We start from the raw sequence: 15,000 nt of genomic DNA on the forward strand, positions 1-15,000 counted from the left end.
CTCTGAATATAGTATTAATGAATATACATTAAAAAACGGGTACGACTTTCAACAACAAATTAATAACCCAGGATGGTGACTATTTTATGGTCAGTTACGATGTTGAATCACTTTTCACTAATGTACCATTAAATGAAACAATTGATATTATTTTAAACAAGATTTTTATCAGCAATGATACTTTATTTTACGGTTTTAATAGGGCTATTTTTAAACAATTTCTGGAACTTGCTGTGTAAGACTCCATGTTTGTTTTTAACCAGCAACTCTATTCGCAGGTCGATGGAGTTGCTATGGGATCCCCTCTAGGCCCCATTTTTGCAAATTTTTTTATGTGTGACTTAGAAACAAAATTTTTAAATCAATGTGAGTCTTCCTTTAAACCAGCATACTACAGACGACACTTTTGCTCTTTTTAAGTACCCTTGGCAAAGCACACAGTTTCTGGAATATATTAATCAGCAACACCCAAATATCCAGTTTACGATGGAGGTGGAGAACAGAGACAGTTTGCCATTTCTTGATATCAATATTACAAGAAGTAATTCGGAATTCACCACAGCTGTCTATAGAAAAAAGACCTATACAGGTTTAGCTAACAACTATTATAGTTCATGCCAAAGAACCTTCAAATTAAGCACCATTTATACTCTTGTCCATAGAGCATTAAAATGTTCGTCTAACTGACCAACTTTCCATAATGAAATAGAATTTTTATTAGGTTTTTTTCAGAAAAATTCCTATCCCAAAGACGTAGTCCTTAGAGTTATTAATAAACTTTTAACCAAATTTCTCCAGCCACCGTTGCCCAACTTTGATGTTCCTAAGAAACTGTTCTTTGCTTCCATCCCTTTTGTGTTTGATACAAAATTCTCACGTAGACTAAAACAGATCATTGAACAAGAAATTCCCTGTCTTCAGTTAAAACTTATTTCTAATAATCCATGCAGGATAGGTTCATTTTTCAGCTGTAAAGATCGCTTGCAATCCTTCATGAGATCTAATGTTGTATATAAATTCACATGCCCTGGATGTCCGGGCTCTTACATCGGATTTACTCGTAGGCTATTGCAAGTGAGATATTGCAGCCACATGGGTTTCAGTTTTCGTACAGGCCAGAGAATTAAGCAACCAGAGTTTTCTAACATTAAAAATCATGCTGCTATATGCAAAATAGAGGTCTTGAAACAGCACTTCTCTATTATTGGATATACAAAGGACCCAGATCATCTAACTACTCTGGAGTCATTACTTATCAAAAGGCTAGTTCCCTCTTTGAACAATCACACCACGGCTTCCCCTCTGTATTTGGCATAACTGACTTTTTGTTTGGGACGTCAGGTTTTTGCTATTCCTTCTTTCGTCTTTTGCGGGGTTGGATGGTTGGTGTCTTAGTTCTCTCTCTCTTTTTACAGTGTTTTAACGTATTTTTTTAACTTTTAACTTCTGCTTTTCTTTTTTAAACCATTAATTTTTAATTACCTTGTAATTTTGTGAATTCCTTTTTATAATGTATTTACTTTTATTGTTCACAGACTGATGATGCACCGAGAATTGTGTGCGAAACGTTTTTAATAAACTATGGCATTCTACTAATGTATCATGGTACCCCCTAAAGTATTATTATATATATATATATATATATATATATATATATATATATATATATGTAGTATATATGTGCGTGTGTGTGTGTATATATATGTATAACTGAATCACGAAAGTTAGGAACGTGATAAATCCATAAATAAAGATATATGACACTAAGGAAAAATAAATGAAGGAGTATCTGCCAGACCTTTCAACGTTAAACGTCCTTTACTAAGCAGAAACTGACATACACGAGGAAAAAGACAATACAAGAAGATTCATATAACTGACAGATAGGGATTATAAAGAGATTGGTACTTAGAATCCGACACACCTGTAAGATGAGTAACCTTCCCAAACAAGCATAAACAATGGGTGCAATTAAAGGTTTAAGACAATCATCTCAGATACAAGGTCAAGACAATTAAAGGATTATAGGTGACAGCTATTCATAACTTGGTAAACAAAACCATATTCACAATACATATTCACAATACATGTCAGACATACATTACAACGAAGATAACTCTAAGGCAACTAATTTTTATTTCTGTAATTATATCTTTGAGGTCATTCTTAAACATGTTACAAATACAAGGGTCTAAATGAAAATAAAAAGGCCACGGGACTAACATTGAAATTACAATGAAAAGTAAGTTGTAATTAAAGCAGATTCTAAAAGATTTCGTGATAAGACATCTCTTGACCTTGCAATTACTGAACTACCAACCCAATTTATCGGTGGTTGTTTTCACTTAAATGAATGAATATTGTATTAGATGTTTGCCCAGTTTTTACAGAATATTTATGCTGGCTTAGCCTTACTTCTAGGCCTTTGCTAGACTGTCCGAAATAAAATGAGGGACAATCCATACTTGAAATTTTATATATTATGTTGTTGCTTTCTCTGGGGCCATTTTTTATTAACATTCCTTTTAGTGTGTTATTATAGGAAAAAACAAGGTTGACATTAAAAGCTTTTAACAATGATTTAATGGTTTCAAATCCGTTAAAATAAGGCAAACTGAGAATGTTCTTAGAATTTTCTTTCTGCTTGTTACTTACACTATAAAACCTTTTGTGGGGTTTAGTATAACAAATATCTAATATATGTGAAGGATAGCATAAATCTTTCCCTATTTTTCTTATGTATTCAATTTCTTGATCCAAATATTGGGGACTGACAATGTGCAATTCTCCTAAAAACATAGAGGAAAAATGGATATTTTTATGTTAAGATGGTGGCCTAAGAAGAAATGAACATAAGTTAAGTTGTTAGTCGGTTTCCTATAAATACTGAATTTACATTGAAATGGTTCTCTATGTATCAAAACATCTAAGAAAGGGAGGCAATTGTCTTTTTCTAATTCTAGAGTAAACTTGATCGATGGTACCTGGTTATTTAATTTAGAGGGTAAATCATTTACATCAATACCGACAGGCAGAAGAGCTAAAATAACATGAACATAACAATACCACTTTTCCTTTAACAGGGGGAATAAAATTATATATTATTATAGATAGATTATTATATATTATATTATATATATAATATTATTAATACCAATATTTATATATATATATATAATTATTATTAAATATTTAATTATTATAAAATTAATAATTAATATATATGTGTGTGTGTGTGTGTGTATATATACACATATATATATATATATATATATATATATATATATATATTATATATATATATATATATATATATATATATATATATATATATATATATATATTTATATATATATATATATATATATATATATATGTATATGATATATATATATATATATATATATATATATATATATATATATATAAGTATGTATATATATATATTCGGCATGACTCCTCAAACAAGTAGATCAAACATTACCATGTGAAAATATCTTGACAGATCTTAGCATTGAAATATTCTAGAATATTAATGGTCTTCATTTTCATATTTATTTTTAATGGGGGGGGGGGGTGTGGGAGGGGCCAACTAAACGCCTGTGCTTGTTGAAAATTAGGTATATCTGCTTTCTTTCCCCAATTTTAAGTGGGATCAGGTCTTGGTCTTTTCAAGACTTTCTTCACTTCCATTCTCAACCACACACACACACACACACACATACACACACACACACACACACACACACACACACAACACACACACACACACACACTCACACAAATGTTTCCACAAAGCACTGCAAAGTCAAAGGGGCTATATATCAGTTTAGCATATGTTGTAGGATGCCATAGATTTTAGCAGTGTTCATATCATATGAATGTCTTGCATATGCTATGGAAGTTTCTGGTATTCAAGGCCAAAGTGCCCCCCACCCTCTCTCTCTCTCTCTCTCTTCTCTCTCTCTCTCTCTCTCTCTCTCTCTCTCTCTCTCTCTCTCTCATATATATATATATATATATATATATATATATATATATATATATATATATATATATATATATATATATATATATATATATATATATATATATGTATGTGTGTGTGTGTGTGTGTGTGTGTGTGTATATGCTTGTATATATGTTGATATATATAATTTTGATCGTTTAAATCTGCAAGTCACTTGCAAACATAAATTTAAAATTATTCGCAGAATTTACATATTACCAGATAACCTGAAAAACGGGAACATTACTTAGCCATCTGAGAGAGAGAGAGAGAGAGAGAGAGAGAGAAAGCGGGGGTGGGGCCCGAGAATCCGCCTTACGGAAGAAAACGAGGCTAAGAGATGGGCTTGGCTAGCCAGCCAACCAGCCTTCGGGCGATCCCCTACTTTTTAAAATGTCAAAGGTAGAAGGAAGGTATAGAGCGAGAGCTCTCTTCCTTTCTTCTCGGCGTTCTTTGTAAGGGAAAACTCAAGACGAATTTCTCATGTTTTTCCAGACAGCTGACCCATATAAATTTGACCTGACCCACACACCCTCCCCCTCAGCCCCCCCTCCCCTTTAATTTTTGGAGCAGTTGAACGGTATACCCTCCTGGCTATCTGCCTGTAGTATTAGTACCCTCTACACTTCCGCGTTTAGGTAGTGGGTATGATTAAGGGAAGAAGGTTATTACGTATATATAATGTAAACACCAGATGTTTTGGAAATATTAAGTGAATTCGTAATCAATCCTGTCGATCGGGGAGGCGGACTTTATCACCCGTTAATCTAAAGCACGATTTCTTTTCGGGTCTGTGCGTCGCATGACCAGCTATAAAATGTTTCTCTCTCTCTCTCTCTCTCTCTCTCTCTCTCTCTCTCTCTCTCTCCTCTCTCTCAGTGGAACTGCGAGCTTTTCCTCCTGTTACACCTTTCGAATTATGAAATCAATTTCTCTCTCGCAACGCTGAATGAAGTCATATAGGTCCCAAGTGCTTGGCCTAAATTCTCTCTCTCTCTCTCTCTTCTCTCTCTCTCTCTCTCTCTAAATATCCTTTGAGTAGATACCACTGTTCATCATTCATTCTTATAATACCTGATTCTTGTCTTTCCTAATTTGTTTTCATTCATGCAAATACAACTAACATGCAATGGTTTACTCATTATTTTTATACGATTTACATTCGAAAATCCTATGGAAAACGGGAATATAACAAATACGTGGCGGATGACATTTTATTCAGTTAATAGGTTAGATTTTCATAGGTAGCAAATTCATGACCTTGAGAACCGTGTCAGAAATTCATTCGTTCATACCGTTAGACTGCGGAACAGCCCCCCTTCAGAGACTGCGGAACAGCCCCCCTTCAGAGACTGCGGAACAGCCCCCCTTCAGAGACTGTGGAACAGGCCCCCTTCAGAGGATGTCTTGCAGTTGCAACGTCTTCAGAAGGTCAAGCGGAGATGCAATGCATTACTACACTTATATTATTCTCCTTGCATTTTAATATATTTCATCTATTTGTCTATTTTTTTATTTTTTCTTTCTGTCTTTACCTTCACCCTCCCCTTACTTCTTCCTAATGAACGCCATAATATTCTTTGGAAGATTGAATCTCTAGTCAGTGGCTCATGTAGGGTTCATCTACAGAATGATAATAATAATAATAATAATAATAATAATAATAATAATAATAATAATAATGATAATGATAATAATTATAATAATAATAGCCTTAGCGATGTTCTGCAATTGAAACTTTAAAAGTTCAAGCAAAGATGCAATGTATTACTACTCTTAGACTATTCTCCTTGCATTTAGATACATTTCGTCAGTTTGTCTGTTTATTAATGTTTTATCTTTTTTATGTTTTTGGTAAGTGAGATCTCCTCTTCTTTCTGTATTCCCTTTACCTCCTCTTGCTTCTTCCTAATAAACGCCATAATATTCTTTGGAAGATTGGATTTCTAGTCAGTGGCTCATGTAGGGTTCATCTACAGAATGACAATAATAATAATATTCTTAGCGTAACAGGATGTGCTTTAATTGATATTTAGAGTGAAGGTAGTTCATGCGTTCCTTGCATGCTGTTTGCTCATGCGCAGGCAAAGGTTACTGAGAAGAATAGATTATATATGAATCCAATTCTTTGATGGTCCGAACTTCATTCATAAGCTACTGTGCGTTTTTATATATTATTTTTTCTCTCCTTGTTAACGTATACAGTGAATCTTGAAAAATGATTTATGGACGCTTCGTTGACAGACGCCGTATTATTGCGTTGGTATATGCCAGTGGTTTTCAATCCTTTTTTTTTTTTTTTGGTGGTGGGACCTTAACTAATGTAAGCATTACCGTGGTACTTTTATTTCACCATTTCGCGGATTATATATATATATATATATATATATATATATATATTATATATATATATATATATATATACATACATATATATATATATATATATATATATATATATATATTATATATATATATATATATATATATGCAATGGCTGGCAGTAATCCACCGTATATCCTTTGAGCAATTTTCGTCTCAGCACTTGCAGATTCCTTCGTCAAATTGTGCGAGGTAGCTCGTGAAATGACAGTAATGGTTGCTTTCTGATATATTTGATAGATTACTGGATTATTATGGTTAATATTCAGTGCATGAACCCTATTCATGTGGAACACGCCCACCACCGGGGCCATTGACTTGAAATTCAAGCTACCAGAGAATATTACGGCCTTCATTAGAAAGAAGTACCAGAGGGTTATGGGAAATGCAGGAAGGAGAGATCACTTATTTAATAAAAACTATTAAAATACGACTCAGGAAAAATAGAAAAACAAGGGAAAATGGACGAACAAGAGACCGACTCAGGAAAAATGGACGAACAAGAGGGACCGGACTCGGGAAAATAAAAAGGAAAAAAAAAAAAAAACCAAAAAACAAAGGGAGAACCCAAACCCTCAGGATGGGACGAAAAAGAGACCGGGGGGGATAGGAAAACATGGGGACGAACAAAAGGAAGAACCAAAACTTCAGGGAAAAAAAAAATGGGGGACAAAAACAAAGAGGGAACCAAACTTCAGGAAAAAATGGACGAACAAGAAGGGATCGCTCAGGATGGGGAAACCAAACCCAAGAGACCCGACTCAGGAAAAAAAAAATGGGAACGAAACAAGGAGGGGGACCGAAACTCAGGGAAACATGGGGACAAACAAAGAGACCGCTTCAGGAAAAATAAAGACAAAAACCAGGGGGGGAAAAAAACCGACTTAGGGAAAAAATAGGGGGGGACAAACAAGAGGGGGGACCGGGGGAACTTCAGGAAAAATGGAAACAAAACAAGGAGATCGGGGGAAAACTTTCAGGAAAACCCAATGGACACCAAGAGACCCATTTCAGGGAAAAAAATAGGACAAACAAGGGACCTGAAAAACTTAAAGAAAATAGACAAACAAGAGACCGACTCAGGAAAAATGGACGAAGAAGAGACCGACTCAGGAAACACGGACGAACAAGAGACCGACTCAGGAAAAATGGACGAACAAGAGACTGACTCAGGAAAAATCGACGAACAAGAGACCGACTCAGGAAAAATGGACGATCAAGAGACCGACTCAGGAAAAATGGAAGAACAAGAGACTAACTCGGGAAAAATGGACAAACAAGAGATCGACTCAGGAAAAATAGACGAACAAGGGACTGACTCAGGAAAAATAGACAAACAAGAGACCGACTCAGGAAAAATAGACAAACAAGGGACCGACTCAGGAAAAATGGACGAACAAGAGACCGACTTAGCAAAAATGGACGAACAAGAGACCGACTCAGGAAACATGGACGAACAAGAGATGACTCAGGAAAAATGGACGAACAAGAGACCGACTCAGGAAAAATGGACGAACAAGAGACCGACTCAGGAAAAATAGACAAACAAGGACGAACAAGAGACCGACTCAGGAAAAATGGACGAACAAGAGACCGACTCAGGAAAAATGGACGAACAAGAGACCGACTCAGGAAAAATGGACGAACAAGAGACCGACTCAGGAAAAATGGACGAACAAGAGACCGACTCAGGAAAAATGGATGAACAAGAGACCGACTAAGGAAAAATGGACAAACAAGGGACCGACTCAGGAAAAATTGACAAACAAGGGACCTGAAACTCAGGAAAAATAGACAAACAAGGGAAAATGGACGAACAAGAGACCGACTCAGGAAAAATGGACGAACAAGAGACCGACTTAGGAAAAATGGACGAACAAGAGACCGACTCAGGAAAAATGAACAAACAAGAGACCGACTCAGGAGAAATGGACGAACAAGAGACCGACTCAGGAAAAATGGATGAACCAGAGACCGACTCAGGAAAAATAGACAAACCAGAGACCGACTCAGGAAAAATGGACGAACAAGAGACTGGCTCAGGAAAAATGGACAAACAAGAGACCGACTCAGGAAAAATGGACGAACAAGAGACCGACTCAGGAAAAATAGACAAACCATAGACCGACTCAGGAAAAATGGACGAACAAGAGACTGGCTCAGGAAAAATGGACGAACAAGAGACCGACTCATGAAACAAGGGACCGACTCAGGAAAAATGGACGAACAAGAGACCGACTTAGCAAAAATGGACGAACAAGAGACCGACTCAGGAAACATGGACGAACAAGAGACAGACTCAGGAAAAATGGACGAACAAGAGACCGACTCAAGGAAAAATGGACGAACAAGAGACCGACTCAGGAAAAATAGACAAACAAGGACGAACAAGAGACCGACTCAGGAAAAATGGACGAACAAGAGATAAACTCAGGAGAAATAGACAAACATGGACGAAAAAACAAAAAAAAGAGACCGACTCAGTAAAATGGAACGAACAAGAAGACCGACTCAGGAAAAAATGAACGAACAATAGACCGGAAAAACTCAGGAAAAATGGGGACGAACAAGAGAACCGGGACTTCAGGAAAAATAGACAAACAAGGGAACCGGACTCAGGAAATAAAATTGACAAAACAAGGGACCAACTCAGGAAAAACAAAAGACAAACAAGGGAAAATGGCACGAACGAAGAGACCGACTCAGGAAAATGGACGAAACAAGAGAACCGACTCAGGAAAAATGGACGAACAAGAGAACCCGGACTCAGGAAAAAAATTGGACAAAAGAACAAGGAGACCCGACTCATGAAAAATGGACGAAACCAAGAGACCGACCTCAGGTAAAAATGGATAACAGAAGAGACCGACTCAGGAAAAATAGACAAACCAGAGACCGACTCAGGAAAAATGGACGAACAAGAGATTGGCCCAGGAAAAATGGACGAACAAGAGACCGACTCATGAAAAATGGACGAACAAGAGACCGACTCAGGAAAAATGGACTAACAAGAGACAAACTCAGGAAAAATAGACAAACAAGGGACCGACTCAGGAAAAATAGACAAACGAGGGACCGACTCAGGAAAAATGGACAAACAAGGGACCGACTCAGGAAAAATAGACAAACGAGGGACCGACTCAGGAAAAATAGACAAACAAGGGACCGACTCAGGAAAAATAGACAAACGAGGGACCGACTCAGGAAAAATAGTCAAACAAGGGACTGACTCAGGAAAAATAGACGAACGAGGGACCGACTCAGGAAAAATAGACAAACAAGGGACCGACTCAGGAAAAATAGACAAACGAGGGACCGACTCAGGAAAAATAGACAAACAAGGGACCGACTCAGGAAAAATAGACAAACGAGGGACCAACTCAGGAAAAATGGACAAACAAGGACGAACAAAAGACCGACTCAGGAAAAATAGACAAACAAGGGACCGACTCTGGAAACATGGACGAACAAGAGACCGACTTAGGAAAAATGGACGAACAAGAGACCGACTCAGGAAAAAGAGACCATCCATCGATGGGACAAGCCGTAATTTATTATATAAGGAGGTTGCAGTCGGTAGTTTTTTCGTCGACATTTTGGTTGCTCTGAATTCGTCTGGGACCAACTTGTTCCTGGTTCGTGGTTTGGTTCATTGTACCACGAAGGTACTAAACCTGCTTAGCGCTGAATGAGAGAGAGAGAGAGAGAGAGAGAGAAGCGCTGTTTCATTAAATGTGTCAAGGTGAGTTTCAGTGTTGAAAATTCGGCGTGTTTCATTGTGATATATGTGTTTTTTTTTTTTCAACTTCTGCAGGGATGGAATTGAATAAAACTTTTAATTTTTTAAAAATCTGTTCTAGCTCCGATAAATGAATAATATTCCATCTCTCTCTCTCTCTCTCTCTCTCTCTCTCAGGATGTTTCTCTCTGTCACACCCAGGAAGTTTCCTCCCCCCTCTCTCTCTCTCTCTCTCTCTCTCTTTCTCTCACTAAGATGTTTTTGTCAAGAATTTATTAGATGCTTGGGGATAAGGGAGGAGAGTTTTGGCGGAGGTTTGCGTTGTCCAAACGTTCATGTATCATATATATCTATTAAATTTTTTTTTATTAATGAGTCTAGTTTTCATTTTATCTGTTGTTATAAGAATTAAATAGATAAATATATTTCTTTATTTTAGATAATTCTGGTTAGTTTGTAATTAAAATTTAAAGAACTAGGTCACTGTAACAAGGAGAGAGAGAGAGAGAGAGAGAGAGAGAGAGAGAGAGAGAATGTACCACACATCGGGTCACGTAGTCAAGATGGATTAAGGAATAATATTAAGCCTTGCGCATTATACTCTGCTAATTAATAACTTGAAAATAATCAAAAGGAACACAGAAGAAAGTACTCACATACCAGAACTGTGACTTATCATCAAATAAATAATTCGACATTCCGAACCTTAGCAGGAAATGGTTTTGAATTTCTCTCATTCGAGCGATGGAAATCGCCCGGCGTTAATTGCTATATGGCAACACTGCCGATAATAACGGTTCTAAAGTTGAACCAAGTTGAATGATTCTCAATATCTCCCATTTTTCAGCTTCTGTTCTACGGAGAAGAGTCGATTTTATATATTTCTAAGTGATGGTCTAAGTACGTTTAGTTAACGACATTATCTAAAGTAGATTCGACGGCAATCGCTGAAATATATAGCGGTAATTTTCGGGGTACAAATTGCGGTACCTACAGCAATCGGGACGTGAAAGTGTTTTCCGTCAAGTATGCAATGGTCTAATTCCTCATCATTTCGCGTCGAAAGATATTTCAGGCAACATTTAGTAGTTCGTCGATCTATCGACATTGTCGACGGGACCTTACTACAGGTACCGTAGGAATTTAGCGGTAGTTTTGATGGTATAAACATCGGTGAAGTTATTGGAGCGTAGAAATGGTTACCGCGTCTAATTCTTCTTCGTTTTGCACCGTAAGAGAATTTGGGCAGCGTTTAGCAGTTCATTGATCTATCGCTATTATCGACTGTAGTTTTCAACGGCTACTGCAGTTTTGTGGGTAAAGAAAGTTATACAAATATTGGGGCGTAAAAGTGTTGATTGCGATTAATTCTTCTTCGTTTGGGTTCCGAAAGAGAATTCAGACAACAAAGCAACTCAACGTTGAAGTGTCACTGAGTCTATTTCTTTATCACATCGTATCGAAAAAGATTCAGACAACACACAGACTCGTGTAAAATTTTTAGTCTATTTCTTCGTTTGTATCTAAAGAGAATCCAGACAACCTATAGACCGAATTTAAAGCAACTAAGTCTATCTTCTTCGTTTTGTACCGGAAGAGAATTCAGGTAACATATAGACTCGATGCAAAAGTGCTGACTGTCTATTTCTTCATCACTTCGTATTTAAGTTTAAAAAGTGTTGACTATCTAACTCTTCTTCGTTCCGCGCCGAAAGAGAATTCAGATTAAATTTAAAGGTGTTTACTGCGTCTAACTCTCCTTCGTTTTGCATCGAAAAAATTCAAGCAACGCCACTTCTATAAAAAAAAAAAAAAAAAAAAAAATACAAACATCTCCGTAACTGTATTCCGCATGATTCGCCGATATTGGGACAACCTGCAGCTTTATTTGATGGTTGCGAGTCAAGTCAGCTTTTGTATTTGATGCTGGAGGCGAGTTACCAATTTTAAACTTTCTTTGACGGTTTTATAGAAGACAGTCGTCCAGTTCTCGCTACTTTAGGCCATGAATATGTTACTATATATCTTTGATCTACTTTCTATAGACTGGTTTAGGTTGCAAGAAGAGGGTTTTGTGGTGTGAATGAGACGATTTAATCACGGCAATCGATTGCATTTAATCTCCGGCTACTAAGCCCAGCCAGCCAGAGCAGCCCAGTGGCCGACATCTCCCGAGCAGCGCTCCGATCATTGGTACTAATCGCGGTGGGCATTTGTGGACCATTGTGGTCGGTGCCCCCGTCCGTTTTGGCACACGCGGCCCAGAGAGGTCTTCGGCGGCGAATCTGTCTTCTTTTTAAGACAAGCTTAAACTGTGAAAATGACCGCGTTGCGATTTGTCAGGACTTGGAAAGGCGACGGACACTTAGATTTTGTAACAGGAGCAAACAAGCTCTCCTTGAGGGATGCTTTCGTATAGACGGATCTCAATGGTGGCGACGTCTACTAGAGGAGATTTCAGGCGCATGATGGGGCAATCCAATCATGTGACGACGCATCCATTCAACCCGAGTGTCTTCTTAATGCTGTTTCCCGTCGGCAGCGAATTGCAGACGTATTTACGGAGCGGTTTGAGTCCTTCTCCTCCTCCTTCTCCTCCGTCTGCGGGTTTGTGTTCCTTTTCTTTCTCTCTCTCTCTCTCTCTCTCTCTTCTTTTTTTAGTATGATTGGAAAACCGGTCCTCTACTAGATGTTAAGTAGGTCATCTTCGAACCCTGAGGCAGCCGTTAGCAGGTGGTGTAGTACTAGTGGAAGTTGTAACTTTTTATTTTTTCTTCTTTTTTTTTAACGCGAAGGGAAGTGATACAGAAGCGTACAGACAAACGCGTGCACAAACGAGGCGAAAACCGCCCTGCCTGCCTCTCTCTCTCTCTCACACTCTTTCTCTCTCTCTTTCTCTCACTCTCTCGCTCGCTCTCTGGAGCTTAAATGCCGTCGCCACGAGAAGGTCGCTCATTGTTTCACGCAAAATGGCTGAGAGAAGCAGGATTCTTGAGCGGCTCAGCGTCGGCCTACGCGCGGTGGTGACCTTCGCGCGATTCTGACGGCCTTTTGGAGCTCGAAAGTGCATTAAAAGTGAAGTTTAAAAAAAAAAGAAGGGAATTAAGTGTGAAAACAGGTTTATTTAAGTTCGTGGTGTTGCCTCAAAATCGGTTCAAGATGGGTGCCAAGGCGAAGCGAGAACGTGAAGAACTCTATTTCACGTTGTTCGTCGTGTTAGTGGTACTAGTGTCGATATTCTTGGTGCCAGTCTTTGCCACCATAGAAGAGGTCGAGGTCACCCCGACCAACACAAACGGCGTGGAACTCGGCGAACTGTCCTTCATGCAGTTCGTTCTCTTCGCCATCGTCTTCCTCAAGTTCGTCACTCTTTACACGGTGGGAGTCCTGCCCTTCGAAGTAGACTTGGGGGCCACGGTGGATAAATTATTCAACTTCACCAGGACCGGCAGAGGATTCGTCGATAGTGAAGTAAGCTTAGTTTTCATTCTAGCAAAGAAAGTCGTAAAATCAGTCTATTTTATGGTTTTTAAAGCTGAGGAGTAGACTGTATTATATTATAATCAAATAAAATGGTAAAATCAGTTTATTTTATGGTGTCCAAAGCAGGAGAGTAGAGTGTAGTGTCTCTTTATTCAAATGAAATGGTCAAATCAGTCTGTTTTGTGGTGTGCAAAGCATATAAAAATACGGTATCATATCATACAAAGAAAATTATAAAATTAGTCGTATTTTATGGTGTCTAAAGTAGGGAACTTAACTGAATCATATCTTTATTCAGAGAAAATTATAAAAATAAGCCATTTTATGGTGCAAAGCAAGAAATAAAGGAATATCACTCATTATTCCAAGACAATTATAAACACTCCATTTTACGGTGTGCAACGCAAAACAGGGGAACACATTACGTGTAATGATGGTTTACAGTCGCTGTAATGGGAGCAGTTAACAGTGAATCGCTGTAGACTGAATAATGATTCTGTTGATTCCGTTACAGGAGGAGGATTTATGAAAACTATGATGAGAGCCAGAATTAGTCTCATAAATGAACGGAATTATATTTTCTAAGCGGATTGGTACTAAGAGGAAGCTACTACCAAATGATTATTCAATTCGATTTCGTAATGTCCATTCTTTTGTCTTGAGATATACAGACAGTAACCGGTGTGTGTGAGGTGACGTGTCAGGCCCCCCCCCCCCCCCTAAACCCTCCCTAAACCATCAAGAACTTCATGACACCGTACATGTTACGTATAGATGAACCGTCCGCTCCGTGGAAAAAATATATATAGTACTAATGACCAAGTCAAATAACATCTCCAGTCCACCACGGGTTCATTTCCTGTCTGAGACGTTATTTTTGAGAAAATTAAAAAGTGAAATGCCGCGCTTTTAAAATTTTATGGCCGTTCATAGGTACCGTTAGTTCTCCGAGACTGATTATTCATGGAAATACTGTTGGACTGGCGTAACGAAAGGAAGGTGTCTTTGTAGATGATCTTGCTTATACTATATAGGTACGTCTTCTACTCCTCCTCCTCCATCTAGATTTTGATATTCAGGAGGGGTATATATTGCATGATGGCTTTGTCAATATAAATGAGAGCACGCACACACACAGAGACAGGTGTGTTTCAGTAAGATGATACTTAAATATTTGCCATCAAGTGGGTTCATGATTGCGATGTGTACACACACACACACACACACATTTACATATATATATATATATATATATATATATATAATTATATATATATATATATATATACACATACATACATACACACGCATCATTCCTTCTTTTCTGCGGACCAAAAAATCTATTATTATATATATCCTTTATGGCTCCTTCCGTATTCTAGGGATG

At 37.8% G+C, this 15,000-nt stretch overlaps 1 protein-coding gene across 2 annotated transcripts in view; it reads left to right on the forward strand.

Annotated features, from left to right (window-relative positions):
- The window catches only part of LOC135223827 (uncharacterized), a 58,511-nt gene that overhangs the window by 31,644 nt on the left and 11,867 nt on the right, over positions 1–15,000 (forward strand). Inside the window, exon 1 of one of the 2 annotated variants that reach the window (XM_064262692.1) lies at positions 12,079–13,601. The exons of the other annotated variant lie outside the window; for it this stretch is intronic. Within the exon in view, the coding sequence (XP_064118762.1) occupies positions 13,290–13,601 (312 nt within the window). The 5' untranslated portion in view covers positions 12,079–13,289. Of the gene's footprint in view, positions 1–12,078; positions 13,602–15,000 lie in introns of those variants that run through there. 2 annotated transcript variants of the gene reach the window in all.

The sequence above is a fragment of the Macrobrachium nipponense genome, chromosome 10, assembly GCF_015104395.2.
Source record: "Macrobrachium nipponense isolate FS-2020 chromosome 10, ASM1510439v2, whole genome shotgun sequence".
Taxonomy (NCBI): Eukaryota; Metazoa; Arthropoda; class Malacostraca; order Decapoda; family Palaemonidae; genus Macrobrachium; species Macrobrachium nipponense.